At 48.3% G+C, this 24,497-nt stretch overlaps 1 protein-coding gene across 5 annotated transcripts in view; it reads left to right on the top strand.

Moving 5' to 3' along the window:
* The first annotated feature begins 1,332 nt into the window (after positions 1 to 1,332).
* The window catches only part of KLHL24 (kelch like family member 24), a 34,565-nt gene continuing 11,400 nt past the window's right edge, over positions 1,333 to 24,497 (top strand). Inside the window, exons 1-3 of one of the 5 annotated variants that reach the window (XM_080409794.1) lie at positions 12,936 to 13,089; positions 15,200 to 15,325; positions 18,840 to 19,827. In XM_080409794.1, coding sequence (XP_080265920.1) covers positions 18,908 to 19,827 — 920 coding nt within the window. In that variant the 5' untranslated portion in view covers positions 12,936 to 13,089; positions 15,200 to 15,325; positions 18,840 to 18,907. Of the gene's footprint in view, positions 6,028 to 12,935; positions 13,090 to 14,664; positions 15,082 to 15,199; positions 15,326 to 15,369; positions 15,831 to 18,839; positions 19,828 to 24,497 lie in introns of those variants that run through there. The other 4 variants (XM_080409795.1, XM_080409797.1, XM_080409796.1 and 1 more) reach the window with 4 other exon arrangements.

The raw sequence follows: 24,497 nt of genomic DNA, 5'->3' as shown, positions 1-24,497 counted from the left end.
GACAGCTACATCTTCAGACCTCAACACACTTCCTGATGGTTGTGGGAGGGAGCATTCGTTCATCTGAAGTGGCCTGTTCAAAGGTGCTAGCCTCCAACAGGAGGACACAACAGCAGAAGAGGACCCTTGGGAAGTTTCTGAGTTCTACCTGAAGTCCCAACACTGCAATCACTTCCACTGTGCAACCAGATAAACGCCGCAGAAGCAGCCTCACGACGCGGAGTGCCCTGCTGGGGGGCTTACAGCCAGCTGCGTGATGCAGAGGCAGTTCCTTTGTGTGGAAGCAGAGATGGGGACTGCAGCTGGACAGCTGGACACACATAGCAAGGCTCACCTCACCATGAGTTATTTTCTAGCACAATGCAAAGCCTGACATAACCTTGCCAAGCCTGCAAAGTTGCTGGATTTTTGTCTGTGTTTTCAGTACATTAAATACTAGCTTTAAATAGAACCATAGAATCATAGACTCATAGAACCACAGAACGGTTTGGGTTGGCAGGGATCTTAAAGCCCACCCAGTCCCACCCCCCTGCCACAGGCAGGGACACCCCCCACCAGCCCAGGCTGCTCCCAGCCCCGTCCAGCCTGGCCTTGGGCACTGCCAGGGATGGGGCACCCACAGCTGCTCTGGGCAGCCTGGGCCAGCGCCTCGCCGCCCTCACGGGGGAGAATTTCTTCCTCATATCTAATGTCAATGTGCCCTCCTTCAGCTTCCAGCCATTCCCCCTTGCCCTGTCGCTACGTGCCCTTGTCAAAAGCCCCTCCCCAGCTTTCTTGTCGGCCCCTTTAGGTGCTGGGAGGCTGCTACAAGGTCTCCCCGGAGCCTTCTCTTCTCCGGGCTGAACAACCCCAACTCTCTCAGCCTGTCTGTAGGAGAGGTGCTCCAGCCTCTGATCATCTTTGTGGCCCCCTCTGGACTCGTTCCAGCAGGCCCACGTTCTTCTTCTGCTGGGGCCCCAGAGCTGGACGCAGTGCTGCAGGTGGGGGTCACGAGAGCGGGGCAGAGGGGGAGAATCCCCTCCCTGGACCTGCTGTCGGTCACGCTTCTTGTGATGCAGCCCAGGATGCGGTTGGTTTTCTGGGCTGTGGGCGCACACTGCCGGGTCACGTTGAGCTTCTTGTCCACCAGCACCCCCAGGTCCTTCTCCTCAGGGCTGCTCTCAACCCATTCTCCACCCGGCCTGTATTGATACAGGGGGCTGCCCTGATGCATGTGCAGGACCTTGCACTTGGCCTTGCTGAACTTCACAAGGTTCACACGAACCCACCTCTCCAGCCTGTGAAGGTCCCTCTGGACGACATCCCTTCCCTCCAGCATGTTGACCGCACCACACAGCTTGGTGTCATCGGCAAACTTGCTGAGGGTGCCCTCGATCCCACTGTCCGTGTCGCTGACAAAGATGTTGAATAGCGCCGATCCCAGTACGGACCCCTGAGGAACGCCCCTCGTCACTGGTCTCCACTTGGACACTGAGCCGCTGTCGGCAGCTCTTTGAGTGCAGCCATCCAGCCATAGCATGTTCTTATTTTAGCTATGGGGAAACAAATGTGATTTTCATTTCTGAAAATACATCTAGAATTTGTGAATCAGATTTTCTATAAACTGCAAGTTGGCACCTTTGTTTTATCACAGTTGTATCCCTTTTCTGAACCAGCACCACCTTCCATTTCAAAACCTACTCCTTGAGCCTCCTCCTATCCCTCCCTCTGGGCAGCTGCAGTTGCTCAAAGTCAGCCCCCAGCCGTGACTTTGTGAGGGTGACCTGTCTCACCTGCTCACTCTTGAAAAGCACCTCCTGTTTTGAGAGTATCGCGGTGTTACTCTGCTAGTGCTGCACTTATCTTCCCAACCTTTGCTCTTAGACTGGTTTTGCTTGTATTTGAAGTCTCTGGGATGTTTCTAGAAGAATTGCTGCTTCCATGTATTGTTTTCTTAGGGGCAGTGGGATGGCCAGGCATTGTGCTAACAATCCAGATGAGTGACTCCAGACTGTGCTTTCACCTTGTACGAAAGAGAGGTCCCAGCTGACCAGGCTGTAAATGCCAGATTATTTGAGTTCAGCGTTCGAAGTCTGGTTGTCACCCTAATCACATTACTCCCGTGTGTGTTATTGACTTATAGAGGTCAGCAAGCCTTAACCCTGACGTGTGGATGGGCCAGCTGAGCTTGAGAAATCTTTGATCCTCTGCTCATAGGCTTTTCAGGGAGTGGTGTAGGTAGGCTACTATTTAAATCAGTGTTTATTCTATTTGAAGAAGTTGAATTGCAGTCTGGGGGTGCAGTATGGTCACTCCCAAAGCTGCAGGCAGAACGAGCTGAGACATCACTTAGTGCTGTATTTTAAGACCTTATAGCCCAAGATGAGATGCACCCAAGTGAAACTGGAAGGACTGAAGCCCAGGGATGGGGCTGAAGGTAAGAATCATACGAAATACAGTAGGTGCAGGCCATGGGAGCTGATGAGTGCTGTAACCAGCCTTCCCCATTCAGAACAGTCTTTTCCTTCTCCCTGGAAGAAGGGTGCTCTTTCCTCAGCACTTTGCACCACTACAGATTTTTCGTGCGAACAGATAAGTGCTTCCTTTTTTCCCCCCACCAAGAGAATCAGTTTTTGAAACAAAACAGCGGCAGTTACTTCCATTCCCTGTTGTACGCAAACAGGGAAGGAAATGTGACTCTTGAAGTTGGTTTCTACTAGAAGTGCCCCATTTTCTTCTAACTTAGTCCTGAATTGCTCTTTAAAAGATTTTGCCAGTGTTACTCACAAAGAGGTTCTGTCATCAGCATCAGACTCCCTCCTGCTTCAGTTTATGTAACTAACAAGATGCTTGGGTCACTTGTCTAGTGCTGGCTGCCATGCCACCCATTTGAATTTAAAAGCATCTTCTCAGTATTATTAGTTAATGGCTGTTTATGCACAAATAATTCTTCTTCTAAGTAAATTATACCTTTGATCTCCATAAGTGGACACGGCCCATGCTAGGAGAAGTAGAGGCCTAGTAGTTGTCCTCCGTGAGATTTTGATCTTGTATTCTTCCTGCACCTTCATCTGCTGCTGCAGCCAGGCTCTGGCGTCCGGCATGTCACGGTAAGAAATGCAGCTTCGGTGGGAAGTAACTGCACTATAGTTCAGGCCCTTGTTCCACGGCTTGATAAAACATGACCACCAAAGCAGCTCTTGAAATGAAGGAGAGCTGTTCTGCTTGGCAAGGGCTGGGAAATGGAGGAAACTGCCATTTATAGTGAATTATGTGGAGGTCTGTGCTTTAGGGCATGCTTGATGTTAATGGTAGGGACATCGGCTGGACTGAAACTTCAGCTCTTGAGTCTTTTCATAGAATACACTAAGTGGCCCTGTGAACTGCTGGCAGCGTGACCCCAACCCATGGGAAACAAACCTAGTCTCGGATTGTACTGAAGTCTAAAGCAATGCTGACTTCTATTTTTCACTGAAGCTTGTCGATCTCAGCCAGTTCCACGGACACATACCTAACTGATGAGTTCACGCTCCGAGTGACGCTCCAGAGCTGTGACCAAATTTTGCTTTGCTTTTTGGACTGCCTGAAGCTTAGAAATGCTGGCCCCACCATCAGTGCGGTCCTTACACGCCTCGTGATGGGCTTTGGCTAGTTTGCAGCACAGATTTTCTTCTCGGGTTGTAAAGACTCTCAGCCTGTTACTTGGGAAGACCGTAAGAGGAAAAGCCAACACGATGCTCCGTGTGCTCCGTACCCTCACCACTCGCTGACTGGCCTCGGGCTCCTTGTTCCCGTCTCTGCAGCATTAAGTCTATCGGACTAGAAACCCACATGGACCCAAAACAAAAGAAAATGTTCAAGTGAAGCTCAATCGGAACAGGCTAAAGCCAAATGAAACTTTTTTGCCACAGGTCGTAACAGGGGAAGGGAGCAGGACATTTTAAAAGAGGGAGTTGGCATTTTGTGTGGTGCACACAGCAGCTCACAGAATCAGTCATTTCTTTTGACCACAGTATGAGATAGTTCCTGCTGGTGGCTGGTGTGGGGTCATTTACCACCGTGTCTTATTATGCAAAAAATAAGGGTGCCTTTGGAAAATATTGCTCGTCTTGGAACATGAGTTTTTCACTCAAAAGCCAAAATTTATGTAATTAATTCTTGTCTCTCCTTTCCTGACTTAATGAAGGGCAGAATCAGTCTGCTCCCTGGCAGCTGACTGCTGACAGCTCAGCCTTGCTCGGTCTGGGGGAAAGAAGCAAACTGGAAATAAACAGAATTTTACACGTTTTCAATAAATAAATACATAACTTTTGGTCAAAGTGCGATTTGACTTAATACACTGCCACACATGCTCTTCTGTACAAAGCCAATACATACATCTGTGTGATTTCCAGTTTATTTTTTTCCTCCACAGCTATTTTGTTTTGCTCACAGCTAACCTTTCGATGCTCAACTTGACAGTGGGAGGAATGGCGAACGTCTGATGAATGTGAACGCTAGTTTAAAAAATTGATGATAGCACTCAGCTAGTTCCACGTCATTGTTACAGCAGCTGAAGTTTCAGCCAGTTTTAAAATAATGTTAAAAACCTGAGCTTTTGCAATTTTTCAGCAGGGTGTCTTAATTGTCGCTTTTGCAAGAAATGTAAACTTGTGTGAAACTGGTCTTCGGGCAGTGTCGTCAGCTTTCAAGACAATTCAACATTAGTTATAGAGGAAGGGTGTTTAATCTTACCGCTGCACGGTGTGAGCCAGGGAGCTGGAGAGCGTGGAGGAGCCCTGCTCCACAGCTCCCACCTCCCTGCAGCCCGTGGAGCAATGAAGTTGGCACATTGTTAGCTAAGTAGCCGAGCAGGTGAAAAAATATTAATCTGAACAGATATTATGCTGTAGAAATTTACTTTTTGCTAATCATTGCTAGTAGTAAAAATCGTTATTGTTACGTAACTGAATTATGAATGACCTAAAGTTAGAAACAGCGTCGGTGAGTTAATATTCTTATGCAAATAAAGGTATTGCATGAAGTGTGATGATTTAAAATATGAAAAGAGGAAGTGCTGAAAAAGTTGTAGTATTTCCTGATGAGGAACGGAAATTATCTGAGTATGCTTTAACTGCCTTCGTACTGAATTTGAAGGTGTTGTGCTGTGAGGAGCCTGTGCGTTTGCTTGTTTGTTTTTTAAGCTGCTCAGAGTAATCTTAGCTTAGCAGAGCCACAACTTTCCGACTAGGAATACAGCAGCTTCCTGGCAGCTGTGGCCAGAAAAGCACATTACAATGTTCTAGCCCAAGCCCTCCTCCTCCTGCGGGATGAAGCCCAGGTGGTCCCATGCTCTGTGAGACCCGTGCCCCAGGCTCTGCAGTCCCCAGCTCCTGGGCAGCGAGGGCTGCAGCCCGCTCCCCGGGTGCTCCTCCAGCGCCGCCTGGGTGCCCACCGACCACCCCGCGGGTGGGCGCCCCAGCGGGGCCGAAAGCTCTGCGGCTGGACGCACCAAGACTGGTGTTGGCTTTAGCCTCGGTGGCCGGCAGGCAGCCCAGCCAGGCTAGGGAGCCCATGCTGGCTGTGCCACACTGCCGGTAAGCCGTGGTTTACCCAGGGCAGGGAGCGCGGGCAATACGTGCTTGGGGAAGCTCGCAAGCACCGGTTGGCTTGCAGCGTTGTCATACCCCAGAGCCTGCCGCTGCTGCAGACCTTGGTGGCGAGCAGCAGCCATGAGTCCTGGGAGGTGCTGTGAGGGCTCCTCAGTAGCTGTCGGGTCCGGGGCTGTGCAATCCGTCAGGGAAGCTGTCTGGAATGTAGGGCATTGGGACAGCTGCGCCAGGCCAGGCGAGGAGCGCAGGAACGCGCAATGCTTTGGGTTTGGAAAGCATGACAGATACTTGCGCTGGCTGGTATCAGGGCCAGGAGGTGGAGCCCAGCGCGGTGGCTGCGTAAAGTGTTCCCGAGCGTCGGGGCAGGAGCTGAGGCGCGTCCAGCTACGTGTGAAATTTGGGAGGTGTGACATTGGAGAAAGAGGGGAGCAAAGTCACCTTAGACTTGAGAAAGCAGGTAACTTTTACAAGTTTGTTGCTTCTCATTTTAGAAATTTTCGACTTTAGAAATGCTACTTTAATTTTTCTGCCAGTCAATATTGATTTTAAAAAAACCAACAAAACTTTTTCCCATTATAAAGAGAATGGAGAGTTTTAATATTCCAATGCCATTTCCATGGTATCTGCCCAGGGGAAAGAGAGAGGAGCTTCAGAATTTCATACTCTTCTTAGTGTGTTTCTGTGGTAGAAAAAAGATGGGCATTATTAGGTTTATGTAATTTTAGGAGGAAAAAATATAAATATAGCAAACATCTAAAGAAATGAGACATGTATTTGCCTTTTTATTGCTTCCTGCCTACAGTAATGACATGTTCCTCATTTCAGTTCTCCTCCCCTTTTAAGATTACCAAATGTTATCTCCTATACATAAACATGTTAATAAAAAAGGCCAAGAAAGCCTGTCATACCATACGTAGTATTTTACACCTTCCATTTTTGTTTCAACGTTCAGTACGGTGCAGACGTATGCCAGAAAAGTCTAGTAGCCAGCTGTGACAAGACGGAACAACCTGTTTATTCTCAGAAGCTCACCGACTAGCCAATGTGTGTACCGATACTGGTTATGAATAGGTTGGGTAGGGTAGGCTTAGGATCAAAGAGGAAACCGCAGATTTCACAATGGTTTCTTGGCAAAACAGCGTGTTGATTTAGCTGCTGCACTGGAATCTGCAAACCTTCATTAGTGTGTTTTTCCTGGGATTACTTTGGCTACCGTTTTCTTTCCTGTCTTCCTGTGACAAAGCTTTGTCCAGGACCAGAGATCTGAAGTGGCTTTAGTCTGGCTTAGAATTTCAACTGAGCAGAGACCTTTCCTTACAGAAACACGCAGTTCTTTTCCATAGGAGTATTTCAGGCTCAGAAACAGCCCCATTTTAGACCTCTGAGCAGGTGCTCAAAAGCTTGTTTACAAAGGAGGGAGCGACCGGGGTGTTGATCGAGGCTGGGATTTTGGGTGCCGCTCCGGAGCAGCTGTATCAGCACAGCAGCTGCTGCCACATCCCTCCCTGAGCGTCCATGCCCAAGGCAGTGACGACTTTTGCACAAGGCAGCAGCGTTCAGGCTGGGAATTCCAGGCTGGTGGGTCCCACCAGTGGGTGCTGGATAGCAGGGGGGCTCTTTTCTGTGCTGCTCTACTGGGTGCAGGAAGCCTGGGATTTGAGGACAGATTTCCCAGTTGTCCTTCTGGCATCCCACGATTCCTCCATCCTCCGAGAGCCGAGTCCTGTCAGTCAGCTTGGAGAGACACCGTTTTGCACCGCAGTGCCAGTAACGGCAAAGCAGCTGCTTGTGTCTTGGAAAGCTGGTGCTGTGCCATTCAGCGCGTCTGGCTGCAAGCAGGGGTTGGGGGGAAATCATGGAGCTCCTGGTGACCTAACCCTCCCTGGGTTAACTTCACCTGGTGAAGCTTTGTTGATGACCAAAGTGAAGGGGTACCCAAAATTATAAGATGGCAAAAGTCATCTACTGATCTGCCCAGGCATCACCCCGGAGATGCAGCAGCAGCAGACTAGGCGAGGACCTCCTCGGCACGCAGGGTGGCTGCACGGCAGCTGGAACCTCAGTGTCCCAGCCACTGTCAGGGCGAGCAAGGGTGTCCATCCAAGCCAACCCACTTGTGAACTTAGGATCAATTCCTCAGCCTGGTGCCAGAGGGGTGTGTATAGCACCAGAGGAGCTGGTGGCACGGATCTGGGAGCAGGGAGGTCACTGGGAGCTTGGCAAGCGTGGGATTCCCAAAGGTGGAAGAGTGGCAGGCACACGCCAGTTCAGGGTTTTTTTTGAAACCTGCCTTGTTTTCTGCTTCACTGGCAAACAAAGCTTTTCACGGTCACTTGGGTTGGAGAAAGGATTTATCTAACTTGTGAAACACCTGAAGGTCTTGGAGGTGAAGAGGTGCAATGCTCCTGGCGGTCACTTGGTCCCAGCATTGGCAAATGGTTTGAGGAGGGAGCTGAAGTGCGGCTGAAGGGCAGAGCCGGAGCTCTGCAGCAGGGAGCTGCAGAGAGGGGGGGCCTGTGGCACAGGGACGTGTGAGAGAGCACTTGGTGAGAGAGCACTCGTGAGAGAACACTTCACATGAACAGTTGTGGGGCTGTGGTTGGACTTGAGGTTACGGGGCTGGGTGGGAACGTGGCGATTCCGCCACATCAGCTTGGGGAACTGTTTTTGCAGGTACCTGCCTCGCTCTTTCACTCGGTCACTGGCTGCATGTGTCTGTGCTGTTCTGCAAGAACAGCTCCCTCCAAGGCTTCGCCTGTGTGGCCAACAATTTTTATTTCTTCGCTTCTTATTTCTCCCTGAAGAGGAGAACCAGACAAACCCCAGCAGACTCTCTTATCTCCCCTAGTTAGGCATTGGTTTCATCTGTCTCAATACTGTTAAGTGCTGTAAAAAAAGAAATAGTTCAGTGTTTATAGCAGCGGTGGTGCAACGTTCATTCCTCTCAGCTCTGCAATTACACTCCCAGGCTTGGGAAATGGGAGATACTGGGTGGAAAAATGAGACACACACTTTCTGCACAGGAGCGCTGTTGGCACTGGCCTTGTTTAGAGGTGCTGACAGCAGCGAACGGCTACTGGGATGAGTGGGAAGAGAGGGGATTTGCATGGGTCAGGAACATGGGCTGGCCAAGTGAGGATGGGGGCTACGCAATGCTAATTGCAGGGCTGAATTAGTGAACATGTTATTGATGTTCTTCCCAGGTGGCTTTTGTGCCTAAGTGAAGTACACCCTCTGTCATCCCAGCGTCCCCACGGCTGTGATCCCAGTGTCCCCACGGCTGAGCAGGAGTGAGCCCCGAGCATGCAGGCAGTGGGACAGTGCCCAGCACCCAGCCCAGCACCAGCCATGCGGATCGGGCATGGTGTGGGGCTCCAGAGGGTGCCCCATTTCACTCCCCGTGGCAGGGCCCGCACTCATCCTGCCCCTCGCCACTGCGGACGCACGCCCAGGGAAGCACTGCCAGCCTGAGCAAAGGGCTGGGACGCGCAGCACGCGGGGCCAGAGGGAAGGGGGATCTACAGAGTTGGCCAAGAGGCCAGGAAAATGGAAATCCTGAGTAAGAGGTGCCTGGGGAGAGGGGGTGCTGGTTTGCCAGGGCCCTTCGCTGTTCAAGCGCCAGCACAGCGGTCTGTGTGGCAGAGGACGTTCCCTGGTGTAGCTGCCGTTTCCAACAGGTGATGGGAAGGCGAGAGGCTGCAAGGGGCCAGCCCTGGGAAAAGTGCCTTCCACCCCGAATGCTCGTACCTGCTGATGATCCCACAGGGCAGCTCAAGTCGGTGTGGCCCACAAGGCTTTCGGGAGGATGATAGTGAGAATCTGCTCAAAGTCAAGGGGAGGATTTTAGCAAGTTTTGGTGTGTTCTCTGTAGTTCTTTAAGAAGTCTTTTACCAAGCGAAGAGACTTTGCTGTACTTTCATCTTCATCAAAATCCAGCCTCTTCTTTTTAATGCTATTTCCATACACCTCTTCCTTTTCACTTACTGCACCTTAGCACTTTTTCCTGGTGTACTGAAAAAGCAAATTCCTCAATGGTTACTGAACTCACTCTTCTCTTCCTCACAAATTTTTAACATCACCTTTCCTCTTGCTCAGTACTGACTGTTGTTTGTAATCCTGCTGAATGGCTTCTGTCATTACGTTTTGTGCCTGTTTGCATCAGGCTCTGCAATGATGTTGTCACTCAACACCACCTCTTTCTTTTTGAAGCTTTCTGTCCACTACAACTTTGTCTAGCAATGCCAGAACCTGTTCCCCCTCCTTGTGCTGGGAAGGATTTGTTTCATCTGTGCTCCACTCCTTGCACAGCTCCTCATAACGTTCCTTATGTTGCTTATTAATTGTCAGTCATTATCCTGCACTCATCTTAAATGTCTAAATTCTGTCTTTTAGCCAGTGATAAAACCCACGTTGCATTCAGGGTTTTTAATGTTGTTCGCTAGTTAATGTTGCTCTTCTCTCTGATCAGCAATCAGGGTAAGGGACAATCGGGGTAAGGGACAATCGGTGTAAGGGACGTGGCGCACAGGCTGTCCTCTCCCCCCGTATTCTCCTGCAGCTTCCTGTCTCAGTTGCCACGGCTCACCTGCATCTCTTCCTTCCTTCAGCTCCCAGCCCTTCCCCGGGCTGGGTAGGATAAGTGTCCATTAGCAGTAAATAGCTACTAAAAGAAATCACGGACTTTCTTTGGTTGTTTTCTTCATTTTACTTGAAAACCATCTGGGTTATGCTTAATTTTAGAAAGATCCAGGCAGCAGTTACAATGCTCCCCACAGCAGAGAAAAATTCTCAGGAGTGTACTGGCACACCGCTTTCCAGAATAGTTAGTCTTGATTTGGAGGAATGCACTGACCCATTTAGGCGGCACAGTGCGTCGTGGAAATGTGTCTGAAAAGTGCCGGATGGTGGTGGTGTTCAAATGCAACGCCACCAGAAAAGCACATGAACTGTTGGTGGATGCATGCCAACATTTTCACGCAGACTTCTAATTTTAGGCTTTAACCTTTGGGTGCCCCAAAGATACTTTGAAAATCTGCAAAATCACTGACCTCTTCAAAAAAAATTGGCCTAAATGTTTTACAAGTACTTGACATTGTTAAAAAAGTAGTAACAAAGCTTTATAGAAATGAGTAATCTTTAATAATTGGCTTCAGCTTCTCAGGCAGCATGTAACTGCTTATTTTGAGAGAAATGCTTGGTGCAGCTTGAGCAGGAACAGCCAACCCCCCTGCCAGCAGAGGAATGAAGACCAATAGGATGTAGTAGCAATTCAGGTATCCTTAATTTCAGACATCCTTGGTGACGGTGGCTTTCAGAACTGGAAGTGCCTGGATGTGACTGCACGCATACATGTGCACATTATGAAACAATTGATTGCTCAATGAGTGTTTTTAATTAGTATTTTCCTTTTAAATGCTCCATTTACCCCCTTCACACAAGGTATTTTTGCCACGTGCAGGTTTTATTGGAGTAAACATACTCCATTCAGATAGCTCCTTCAAGCCAGTTCAGAAGTATCTTGACCCTCTTTCAGTTTTTTCCTTCCCATGACGCATTCCTTTAATCCCGCTGATGTTTTCTGAAGTGAACTCTGCACAGTCATATTGACCCCAAGAGTTACAGATGAGAGGATATGTCAAATAAGAGATCCATTTTAAGCAAAACATTCTTCTACAGTCATATACTTTTTAGATTTAATGTCTTTGTAACAAGTAAGACTTTGGGTTATGAATCTTTATATTCAGTGGGTGGAATAAGTTATTGCAACATAACTGTACTATATGAGGTGAGCTGCCTGCTGATTTTCTCTCAGCTTTCTGTTGTTTGGGGTCCTTTTTCCAGCCAGAGGATGAAAAATTGACCGAATGGTCTCACTTCTAATTAAATCTGTTATGCATTTCTGAGTTTTAGCTGAGCAGGAAAATGGTTGCAGGTTTCATTGGTTTAAGATCTTCATGAAAACAATTTACATGCCGAAATCAATTGCCATGTTCAGTCTATTTTCAGAAATGTAGCCTTTTAGTTAGAAATCCAAACTGTTCTGCAAAGCTGCAGTTTACCTGACCCCAGGGAAAAGCAGAGCTCATTTAGCCTGCAAAAATCTGAGACTGGCTTGCTCCAGAGAGGATCGGTCCTGGAGTCCAGACGAGGATCGGTCCTGGAGCCCTGGGCATGTGCTGCTCTTGGAATAGCTTCAGTCACGGAGCACCATCAGCTACCGCAAAGAGCACAGGGCTGGCACCCACTGCCCGGGGAGGCAAGAGGAGGAGTATCCTGAGGTCAGCAGATTGTGTAGGTTCACTAAAAGGTGAAGATGTATTATGCCTGGGATTGACACCTAATATATAGGAGAGCAGAGTAGGTGGCAGCTAATAAAAGAATTGCTGTTTCTTCCTTCCCCTGGGCACTCAGGGGCAGGAGGGAGAACTCATCCTTCTAGGAAGGCGAGCGGCAGCCAGTTACCTGCCAGCATCAGCTCCACGACGTTGCATAAAGCCTCGTTTAGTACCTGGTAATGATCTTAATTTAAGCATGCACATCCCTGCCCTCGCCTCGCTACTCTGCATGAGGGACTTGCAAGTTTGCTTATGCTAAAGGGCAGAGCAAAAATAAATTTCCATACTCCCAGGCATGTTCCATCAGCCTGTGTTGGAGCACGGGCCGGTGTCCAAATACTTTGGATATGAAGCGAATCTGGGCTGCAGGACAGGCTCAGACCTGCTCTCGAAATTGCAGGGCGATGACACCAGGGTCCCACTTTGCTATCTGCAGTTGAGCCGCTGCCACTGCTGCAGCCCCCAGCCGCCCTCCCCGGCTTCTCCGGGGGCTCCCCTTTGGGCCGCTGCGGAACAGGGACCGGTGGGAAGCTTTGCCGGTTGGAAATGGGGTGGTAATTGGGTGAAGCTGGGGCTCAGGTAGAGAAAGAGCCTCGTTTGATGGGTTTGGGGGTGTTACAGTCTCCGGTTTGGTCATGTAGGCTGAAGAGGTGCACTGGGACTTGTGGCACTTGTCAGTCTGGGAGGTGGCTCGTGTTGGGCGGTCCTCGGGCTGGCGGCAAGGGTCCCCTCGCCAAGGGTGCCGTCCGAGGCCCTGCTGCCTCCCGGGGGGGACGACCGGGACCGGGCCTCCGCGCGTCCCCCGGGCCGCAGCGCCGCTGGGGGCTGGCCCAGCCCCTCCGCCTCCCTCGGCCGTTCGCCCGCGGTCCCCCCGCGGCGAGACGCGCCGCAGGGCCCGGTGCCCGCGGCCAGCAGGGAGCGGAGCGGCGAGAGCGGGCGGGGCCGGGCGGGACTACAGCTCCCAGGGCCGCGCGGAGCCGGTGACATCATGTGCGGTGGCTGCGAGGTCACATGCCCCGCCGGCCCCTTTGTTTTGAGCGGCGCTGGCAGCGCGACCAGCGGCGGCGAGGCCCGAGCGCACGGCACAGCTCCGCTCCTGCTCCGCTCCCAGCCGCCCCGCTCCCACCGGCCCGGCCCCGGCGGCAGCTCCCGCGGGGCGCAGCGCGGCGGGGCCGCTCCCGGCTGTGAGTGCAGGGCTGCGGGCCGGGGGCGCGGGCGGCGAGGGGCCCCGCGGCGGGCCGGGGGCGCCGGGAGGAGGGCGCGGGGTCCCGGCGGGGCGGCGGCCGGTGCGCGGGGCCGGCCGGGACCGTTAGGCACCGCGGCGGGAACAGTGCGTCGCGTCCCGGCCCTGCCGGGCAGCGCGGGGCGATGGCGGGGCAGGGCCGTTGGCAGCGCCGGTGCCCCGGGACCTGTCAGCTCTGCGCGTGTGTGTGCCCCCGGCCGGGGCGGTGCGGGGCGGTGCGGGGCTGGGCTGGGGGGTCCCGGGGCGCCCGCGGCAGTTTCGTAACGCGGGTCTCCCCCGCGCCCCTCTGTGCCCCCCGGCGGCGGCGGCGGCAGCGGTAGCGGGGGTGGTGTCTCAGCGGCCGCTGATTGGGCGGGCGGGCGGGGGGAGGCGGGGCCTCGGCGCGGGACCGCCCGGGGATTGGGCAGGGCGCGGGGGGGCTGTCGCTAAGGCGGCCCGGGGTGAAGGTGAGCTGGAGGGCGCGCGTGCGCGCGGCGGCCGCGGGCCGGGGGGCGGCGCCATGGCGCAAGCGCTGCCCGTCACCGCAGGGGGGGCGGGGCGGCCCGGCGGGCGGTGGGAGGGGCGGGAGCGGGGCGGCCCGCGGCGGGGGCGGCCGGGCTGTGCGGGAGGCCGTGGGGCCGGCTTCGGCCCGTGCCCGCGGGAGGCGGCGGGGTTGCGCCCTCGCGGCCCGTACCTCTGGACGCGGCCATTTTGTGCCGGTGCCCCCTGTCCCCCGCCGCTGCCCGCGCGTGCTGCTGCCTGTCACTTGCTGGCTCCGGGTCCCCGCGCGCAGCACCGCGGGGCAGCCTCGGGGCACTGCGGGGTGAAGCCGCGGGGGGTCCCGGGGCGCCCCATGCCGTTCCCCCCCCCTCCCCGCCCCGGGCCGTGCCGTAGCGCCGTGTCCGCGGCGCAGGGCGCTCGGGCCGGGGAGCCCCGGGGCCCCTCAGGGCGGCTGGCGGCGCCCCCCGCCGTCCCGCGGCGGTTTGGGGGTTCAGCGCGTGGCGCGGTTGCGGAGACCAGCCGGGGGTGCAGCCGCTGGGAGTGTGTCCGGGTGTTTGGCTGTTTTTTCTTTGAACAGACTCACCGTGCAGAAAAACAACAGCGAAACCGGGGGGGGGGGGGGGGGGAGGGGCGCGTTGACTCTTTCCCATCCCCCCCCCCCGATCGCTGTTACGCAGCGCTTTTGCTTTTTTTTTTTCCCCCACCCCCCCGGGGGGTGCTTCAGCGCAGTCCCCTGCGGACCCGCGCGCCCTGCGCCGCTTGCTTCGGGTTTGGTTTCTTGTACCTAATAACCGCCGGTGCCGTGTCCGAATCGGCTCCTGTTTTTCCTGGGTGATTTCTGAGGACAGTTGGCTTCTTGTGTGTGTCATTAGCTTGGTTACTCTTCATTTTTGGCATTCGAAGTATATATTTTTTTAATCAAAACAGTGTCTTACATTGGAATAAAAAACTTCCGTGCAACTAACTCCTGTCGATCCTGTTGTTTATTAGTCAGTCTTCTTAAAGACTTCATCCTGAAGGCATCCAAATGCTCAGTTGCTGTTGTAAAACAAGCAGATTTTTTTAAAGTCCTTTAAAACCAACAACTTCTTGGGTTTTGGGTTTTGTTTTTTTTTTGATGATACAAGGATAGAAGAAGGAAAAACAAATGCTCTGTTTTGCGGAGGAGGGAAAGGTTATGCCCCTCCCCCCCTCCTTCCTCTCACAAGAAAACAAGGGCAGCACGTGCTGGGGTTGCAGTGGGGGCACCGGGGGTTTTGCTCCGCAAGATTTGCTCTGCCTCTTGCGGTAAGCAGCCATCCGAGAGCGGCACATCTGCGGTGGCTGAGCTGAAATCACAGATCGAACAGCTCCAACCCCAGTTACGGTTCCCACGCTGCAGGACAAAAATAACATTTCTTTTACTAAGTTTGGTCGCGTTACCTCGGGGGTGCCGGTACTGATGTCCTGCCAGGTAGTAGCAGGCGTGACTGGCCGGCCAGCTGCCGGGCTGGGTCAGCCGTGCCCCGGTGCTGGGGCTCCTGCCCTTCCCCGGGGCAGCGATCCCAGCGCCTCCTCTTCTCCCTTCGCAGACGGACACCGATCCGGCCACGGACACCGATCCGGCCGCGCCAGTGCGGGTGCGGAGGCGACGCGGCAGCGGGCGCGGGGTGGAAGCCACCTCCGCTGGCAGCAGCAGAAGCCCAGCTCGGCTTCAGGTACTCTTGAAACTGCCCCCTGAGGGCGAGCCAGCCGTGGAGGTAGCGCTGGGGCACACCTGATGACGGGGTTTTACCCAGGGCCTCGCCCCAACCCTGGCTGTGTGGTGCCTCTGCTCCTGGCGGCTCTGCTAACGGACCGGGGGAGTTCGGTGGCGCAGAAGTGGCAGTAAAAAGCTCTTCCAGGAGGCTGCCGGCCGGTGCCAGAGCTGTGGGTGAAGGGAGAGGGGTAAAACCCATGAGGATGTTGCAGTGGAGGAAGGAGGAGTTTAGCGCAACTTGAAAAGTAGTTTGCATAGGAGGATTTACTGGGAGAGGCTGTCGGGGCAAACTTTTTATAGAGCTCATTTACCGGCTTCTGAATTGGGCTCTCAGATTATTTCTGGGGAACGTCTTGTGTAGACAAGCCTGCAGATAATACAGATTAAGGAAATAAGAGGAACCTGGTCTTCTGGTGAACCCAGCCTAATTTATAGAGGTACGCAGGTAACCGTGCTGGAGCCATGTAAATTTGTAAAGCGTTTTTAAAAGCTGTTGATAGAAAGTGTGACTTGTCTTTCCTTTCCAGCTGTTTCAGTAGGTAGTCTCTGATGTGCTTAAGGTCTGTCCTTGCTGACCCTTGCTCAGCCAAGCTATCCAGTGCATTTTGTATTTTTTTGATACAATAGTTTCAAAGTGTATTTAGGGGAGTTCAATTGAAATTTAGGGGAAATTTCTTCTGTTTTTCTTTTGCTTCATTTAAGCTTACTGAAGAGATCTCAATGTTAAATTCTGCAATTAATAGGTTCTTTAAAATGCAGAGTCTGTAGGCACATCTAAGGACCTTTATATCCATGGGAGAGGTAGGCAGGTGTATCTCTGGAGCGTGTGTCCCTCCTTTGGGCACTAAACGGTGCGGCATCAGGCACAGATTCCCCTTTGCCTTTCCAGCTTTGGGGCTGAAATGTGGGGCTGTCAGCTGGAAGCAGTGACATTTTAAAACTGCCAGAGCAAGATTTGCAAGAAGGCCATATGTATGTCTGAGAGAGCTGAACATGTGATCGTGTTACTGATAGTCTTTATAAAAGGACTTGAGCAAACCTACAGAAGTAATTAACTGGATAGAAATCAAAGCATAGGGCATTAAAATGCAGTAATTTCTGCCATGGACTGTTAATTCTTTTTCCTTTTTATTCTTTTATTTGTGAATTTGAAATATTTATCCCCTTGATTAGTTTTTGCTGCATGGATTATTTTTTTTTTAGTCTCACATTTCTTTAAACCATTGGGACATTAAAAAAAAAAAGTCATTTGCTGACTGATGTTCTGTTGTTCCAAGCATAAAGAAGTCGTTGCTTCCTTCACTGAGCAGTCTTAACTCAGAGCCCTTATTTCCATTTATTGGTGATTGCATAATATAGTGTCGTCTTAAGTCTCCTAACATAATGAGAAAGATTTAATCTTGAAGCTTTTTTTGCTTAGTTGCTGTGTTTTGCCCTTTCATGCAACATGCCCCTGTCTTGTTTCTGATTTCAGGCTGACTTTGCTTAGGAAAGCTCCATTAGCTTTAATGAAGTTCTGATTGAAATCTCTGACACTGGAGTCAAGCCTTTAGGCTTTATATTCTGATTTTCATGGCTGCATTTTCCATTTCTGCTGCTGATGCTTCATTTCTGCCCACATTCTCATGCGGAATAGCATGGGATTGATTGCAGATAAAGGTCAATGTAAGGGTTAGTGTGGTAGCAACAGAGCCGGTAAGGAGGTGGTGGTGGTTCGTGGTTTTGGTTTTTTGTCCAGCCTGCGTCATGACAGGGTAAAATGGTTGTGAAATACACTGGATAGAATATCAGCTACAGATTAGACTGTCCATTTATGTCCTGTTAAAATCTCTCTGAAGCAATCTGTTACTGGATAGGCCCATTGCAACAGTGTTTTTCAGGCATCGAAGTGACAACTGATCCTTTCTAATTCAATTAAAATGAAATATTTTGCAGGGTAAATGAGCCATACCAAGATTCTATTTTGTAAGTACATGTAAAAAAAATTATATGGCAAATGATAGTTTTAAAACCTCTTTTCTCAATGAGTAAATGTACAGCGCATGTTTTTTTCTTACTCTTTGTTAAGATGGTGCCTTTTAAAGGTGCTGCGTAAAAAAGTGTGTTCATTGTGTTCTATATTAAGCGATGATGTAGCCAGACTTGGATTGGGTAATTGCAGCTCTAAAGATGCTAGCACGTCAGGAAATGAAATTGCTGTCGGCAGCTGACGTTTACTGACTGTGTAAGTGGGGAATGAGGGACACTGAATCTAACCTCTTGGAGGCATGAAAAAAATTTCCATAAGCTTTAAAATAATACAGTGCGTGCCCTTCTCTAAATGTACAAGTAAATATTCCATGCATTTGGAATGATGCCTCTGTCAGACCCAAGAGAGGGGTTTGCCCAGCCTCTTGCCGCCTCAGTATATTTTCATCCACTTTGTTTTAGAGCCCAGGAGTGGCAGCAGGCCCTGTTGCTGCTGGATCGGTCGATGATGTTACCTCTAATATGCACTATCTGCAAAACTGGCTCCCTTTTTCTTCACCTACAGACTTTAATATCTACATATGCTAATGCTTGAGGACCTGATTTTTGCAGCTTCAGTGCTCCGGTAACAACAGTGTGTTTTAATATTGGGAGAAATGTCATACACTTGTATCTGAAAGTGGAAAGCGTTTGAGCAAAAAATTTTGCTAGTAACTATTTGCTAGTTGTAATTTGGAAAACAGAAAATCTCCCTGTCCTCAGCAAGTTGTCTTTGGTTCTTGTCTTTAGTAGTTTTACACAATGAAATACAATTTTCTTCATTTTGTTTTGTGCGCTAGCAGTTTACAGTCATTTTTAATTGAATCTTAGATTATCGGTGAACTGATTTTTAGATGCTAGGAATGAACAGGTAAAAACTTACAGTCAAGGTTATCCACTGAGATAACTGAGTATTATTAAACACTAATATTGTAAGACTTCATTATTAGACTTTATAATGAAAAGGGAGTGATTTCTCAACTGAATTTTTACTGTAAAAATTTCAGTTTGTTTGGGTTTTTTCTTCTTCCCCTTTTGACTAGCACTGTTATAGTAGTACTTGGATGCTCCAGCTGAAATGAGGATTACACTGGAAAATTAGAACAGCCCAAGCTCTGAATCTTTATCCAGGAAATTTTTGGCTTCTGTCAGCCGGGTGATTTGCTGGAGCTGAGATTTCAGATTTTTTTTGATCTTGAACACTAATGCATTTCCAGTGGTGCTGGGATGTTCAGAACTTGCCATCCATGAGATTGTTCTGTGTTGGTTTGTGTTTAACCTGTAGCAGATAATGCTGCATTGCCCTGCACAAGGTGCAAGGTAACTTGCCTTGCAATACTGTGTCGCCTCTAGTGAAGGTCAAAACTTGTACCAGTTCTTTGAGTAACCAAACAGGTATCTTGTCTGATTCTTATAATGAGATTAAGAAAGTATCAGACTGAATACCCAAGTGTTTCATTTTCCAGACTCCAGCGCTGCGAAGGAGAAACTCTGCAAATTCTTCTCAATGACTCTATAGCCAACTGATGTAACAATGGTACTAATATTGGGACGCAGACTGAATAGAGAGGATAGTGGGATACGAGATTCCCCTGCAACCAAGCGGAAAGTTTTTGAAATGGACCCAAAATCGTTGTCAGGCCCCGAGTTTTTCGACTTCTCCTCGGGATCATCCCATGCTGAAAGCATTCTCCAGATCTTCAATGAATTCCGAGACAGCCGGTTGTTCACAGATGTCATTATCTGTGTGGAAGGAAGGGAGTTCCCCTGCCACCGGGCGGTCCTCTCGGCCTGCAGCAGCTACTTCAGAGCCATGTTTTGCAACGATCATAGAGAAAGCAGAGAGATGTTGGTGGAGATCAATGGCATTCTGGCTGAAGCTATGGATTGCTTTTTACAGTATGTATACACGGGCAAAGTGAAGATCACAACAGAGAATGTGCAGTATCTCTTCGAAACGTCAAGTCTCTTTCAGATCAGTGTTTTACGTGACGCCTGCGCCAAGTTCCTGGAAGAGCAGCTGGATCCTTGCAACTGCCTGGGAATCCAGCGCTTTGCAGATACGCATTCGCTCAAGACGCTGTTCACCAAGTGCAGGAATTTTGCGCTGCAGACATTTGAGGATGTGTCCCAGCACGAAGAATTCCTTGAACTGGGAAAGGATGAGCTTATTGATTACATTTGCAGCGATGAACTGGTGATCAGTAAGGAAGAGATGGTGTTTGAAGCTGTCATGCGCTGGGTGTACCGAGCAGTCGAGTTGCGCAGACCAGTGTTACATGAACTGCTGACACACGTCAGGCTCCCGTTGTTACACCCAAACTACTTTGTTCAGACTGTGGAAGTGGACCAGCTGATCCAGAATTCCCCAGAGTGCTATCAGCTGCTGCATGAAGCCAGGCGATACCATATCCTTGGAAATGAGATGATGTCTCCCAGAACTAGGCCACGCAGGTGAGGAAACTGGCTTTTTCCCCCCCTCCTAATTTCTGTAGAAGGACATAGTTTGATGTACAGATGCTTGATATACACATGCCCAGAAAAATATCTCTTGCAGATTATTTTATTTTGCTTTCTGGAGCCACTACAGTTACGCTTCTGTACTTCCCCATAACATGTGAAGCTCACACGTGTCTTGAAAACGTACTTAAGTGAGTCTTTCTGCACAGATCACTTTATGAAATAAATGAGTGTTCAGGTAAGTGAAGCTGTGTTACCTTGCAAGTAAAATATTTTCTAAAGGTTAATGTTTGCTAGATGAGATCTTAAGTTATTTTATACAATAGCAGTGTCTACGGTGCTATAGCAGGTAGACTATGCCGTTTCCCAACCTTCCTTCTTTTTCTAACAGTCATGTAAGTGTACAGCACACTACAAAGGATGGGGATTCAGAGCATTCAGTTACATCACAAATACTTCACAGATGGAGTAGTACACACATTTGTAATAGACGGCAGAACAACAGGTTCTTAACTATAAAGAAACTAAATTTTGCATTTTTAAAGAATTATGAAACAGTCCCTGAAGTATTTCATGCTTATTCCATGACATTTTAATAATTCAGAATTGCTGCTGCTTAATAATGTGTTACACAAATAGGTGACTGAAGCTGCAAGAAGAAATGAGGAAGAGTCCATTAGTGGCATTTATGAGCAATGGTGGTTATGATTATTCTTTTTCCCTGAAATACATTTTCCCAGCCTTACCTCCACATGATAGTTGACATGATAGTTTATTGTGAACTCCAGTTGATTTTAAGCTGCAGTTGTAAAATCATGTGTTAGATTAAGGCAATGCAATGATCTGGTCTGGACAAGAGATAGTGTTAGGAATTATTCCTCTGTTTACTTTTAGTTGTATGTGGTTGCTGCTCAGTGACTGTGCAGGGAACCTTTTTTTTTTTTGGCATGTGTTAAAGGGTTGCTTATAGTGGGGGAAATAAACATTTGGCAAGCGTTTGTCCCATTAGTGGCTTTCCAGTCTTCAGTCCTGCCAGGAGAGAAGAAATTCTTAAACTCTTTGCAGCCCGGCTGCCAGTTTTTCTAAGCTGTACGCTGCCAGTTTGTTTCATGAGCCATCGGAGAGGGGCTGAATCTTGTGGTGCTTGTTCTACGTTTATTACTCAATTTGATAAAGAGAGCAAATACACTCAGACTTAACAGTTTTGTGCGGGTGCGTGGTGTGTACATGCTTGAGAAACTGAACAGCCTCAGTGTAGCATTGCAGTTTGTGAACAAAGTGCCTTGCTTAACGCAGGTGATTTCTGAAGCTGGGGGGTGAGGGCAGTGTTGGTTTGGTATGTTGTGGGTTTTGTTGGGTTTACTGCTGAGCTTATTAAACTGCACTATGAATTCGAGTAGGCGGGAACAAGAGAAATAATTTACAAAGAGAAAAACTGGCTGGCCTCCCAGCAGGAATATTTTCCCCCCCTTTTCTACATTACATTCATGGAATAGTTCTTTGTCATTTGTTTCTGTTGCCTATAGCAAAAAGAGATCGTGTTTTAAAATAGTTACCAGGCACCCTTTCCCCCATGTTTTCATCACACATTTTCTGGGCATTTCTGGGGGGTTTGGGGAGGACACTGGAGGAGCTCTCTTCCTTCTTTCTTGCCTTCCTCCAGATTCTTTCTTTATATAAACTGTTTCTAAAAGGAGACAGGCTGCAGGATCGGAAATTCCTATGCCATTGTTTTTATTGAAACTTCTGGAAATTAATTGTCATTGCTTGTATGGTTATGTGTGCACCTACGGTTGAAGTGTTCTTTTTTTAAAAAAAGTGTGGATTGCAATTCGCAGTTGATTTTTTTTTTCCTTTTCTTTCTGAAGCCAGTGAACAGTTCCCTGAAGTAAATAAAAGTTTAAAATGTGGTGTAAGGGTTGCCTGCTTGCTTTTTTTTGCCACTAGGCATGGTTGACAAATGCAAAAGGTCTTTTTGTAAGAGCTTTTCAGTTATGTACTTGCAACAACATAGTGACATCTTGAGGCTGTCTCTCCTGCTCCTTTTAATTCTCTCTTGTCCCCTGCTGTTGTGTTGCACAGCAGATCTCTAAGCAGAGATTAAGCAGTGAGCAGTAACACATCGCTGTATACAAACCAAAACAGGCTCTTTCTGCTGTATCCTTTGAATTATCTTCAGATTTCCATGTACCTGTGAATTCAATCGCAGAGCTTCTGTTAAGCTGTCTGGCAATGATACACGAGTGCTGTCTTCAATTAATGAAAGTTACTATTTTTATACATTTTAACACCTCCTTTTTTGGTTGCCTTTGGAAAGCTTTAATGGTAGTCCCTTATTTTCCCCACCCCCAAGGAGAAGAGTTTTTATTTCACTTTGCATTTCTGTTGTCACATTACTACTAATAAGTGAATTAACCGGGGTGGGTGTGTGTGTGCAAAAAAAGTAGAGATTTACCAGAACTCCTGTAATTTGTCTCCCAAACTTAAAATGTTCTTGAATGTAATCTGCTTGAATTACTGCAAGTTCTTCTGTCCAGCTGACGCTGTGCTGGTTGGTGTTCTTGCCTCGTCTGGAAGTCTGCGTGTAACTCGGGACCCCTTGGGACCTGTTCTTGGGAATGCCTGGGATTATAGGATATCTGCCATTCCCCTTTTCTATGTATTACATCTCTTCCTGATGGCAGGGTGTCTCCTGGAACATCTCTAGTGCCTGCTCTAGCACACCTGTTACTTTGCTCACACCGTTTCTGCTAAGGGTTACAAGGAGGACTTTCTGTACCACTCATTGAGATCATAGCTTTTTCTAATCTCCATGGAGAATCCTTAGTTCTTTTCTGTAATTAGCCTTTGCCTGTATGCTCTTTTTGTGCACTCCCACATTTTCAATTTTTGTTTTTTTAAACTGATGTGGCCTCTGTAATTTGCAAAAAAATCTTCTGGAACTAACATTAAAAGCTATAAAGTGCAAGATTCCTTCCAGAAAATGTACTGGAGAAAATGCTTCTGAACTGAAGAAGGGATATGGTTATCTAGGTACTAAAATGTTGGGAATTTTTTTTGTAGTCTGTGGATTTGAAATACTGTATTAAATATTTTCTTTAAAGGGCAGAACTTCCATCATAGGAATTCATAAAGAGCTCTCTCCAATCAGAGCTTTTTGGTTCGTTTAGTTTTAAAATAAAAATTGATAATCTGGTTCAGTAAGCTTTTCAGTAAGTGGACGCCTTAATTCTAATCTAGAAAGTAATCAACAGACCAGCCTCTTTCATACATACAGTTAAGCTGATGTGTTTGGGCTAGCTTCTAAGGCAAATTGAGATGAGTGTCTTGCTTTTAAGGAAATTCTGTGCCTCAGTAATGCTTTGCTGGCGTAGGAGCTTCCCCCCTCTTATCCTTTGAGAGTTCTTCCTCAAAAAGCAAAAAACAGTAACAGTAAATACATAGAAACCAGGAACGAGAGTGACTTCAAAGCTGAGCAGCTGAAGAGAGTGTTTCTTCTGGCTAGTTCAGGTGTGCAAGGTTTTCCCCTTGTATACATCTCTTCATTTACATATTTTTATAGCACATTATAATTTAGTATTGCCTTTGCCTATTTAAAATATGCTAAATAGAAATATATATGGTATATTTAAATTATGGTGTGTGATGACAAGGAGATAGAGGGGCTAACTAGTTTTACTCCTGATGTTTCAAAACAGGGAAGATGTCATCAGGATTTGTAAGTTAACGTGCATGAATTCACATTACGAAGTCTGGGGACAGATCATGAAACTTAGGTCAAATCCAGTTGTAAGTCATATTTTTTAGAGAGAGTACTGCAGTGCTCAGCAGTGGCATGAATGAGATGTCTATGCATGTCAGGATCAAAGTTAGAACACAACACAACAAAAAGCCTTACCAAAAATAAAACCAGTCTTGCATTCTCTTTAATTTAATAGACAGTAGTCTTTGAAATAACTGTATCAGTGCAAAAACCTTTACCTTAAAAATGCCCTGAAAGGAAAGGATTTTGACAAATGATTACAACAAACTATAAATTTGAGAGGAGGAATAGAAGTTGGTCATAGTTTGATTTGCACATCAAAGGTGGTTGGTTGATTCTCCACATTCAAATGTGGATGAACATACAACGAGTTACTGCTGTGAACGCAGGATATGTATAATGCAGAAGCATCAGGTTAGAAGGAGAATGTGTGTGTGGAATAGAATTCAAAGCCTTATTTGTGAACATTGCAGACTGTCTAATGCATAATTTTTTTCACATTGAGTTTTAGTTTTTGTTTTAGGCCTGAATTTTTCTTTCATCATTTCTTCTATTGCTACACTTGTCTTTCTCTTTTTTTAACGATGCATTGGCTCTAGGGTCTCTTTCTTTTCCCCTATTTTGGTGACTATATGCCCTCAGCTTTTTTTTGCTGGAAATAACCTAAAACATTCCAAACTTTTTGAATATTTAAGCACTGTAAAGTACTGTGAATTTTGTGAAATTTGGTGGGGGACACAGGGACTGGTTTCACTGTGAAGCAAACTGCTCATCTCGTTGTCTCAGGCCTTGCTTGAACTGTATTTCTGATATCTCTACATTACGTAGTCAAAGTATTATAGTGTAAAAGCTTTCTGTATTTTTTCTTTAATTATTTGATTTTTACATAGAACGTTATGCA

This window comes from Falco punctatus (genome assembly GCF_963210335.1).
Source record: "Falco punctatus genome assembly, chromosome: 13".
Taxonomy (NCBI): Eukaryota; Metazoa; Chordata; class Aves; order Falconiformes; family Falconidae; genus Falco; species Falco punctatus.
Note: the sequence above shows the minus strand (reverse complement) of the source record. Positions and strands in the feature narration are given on the sequence as shown.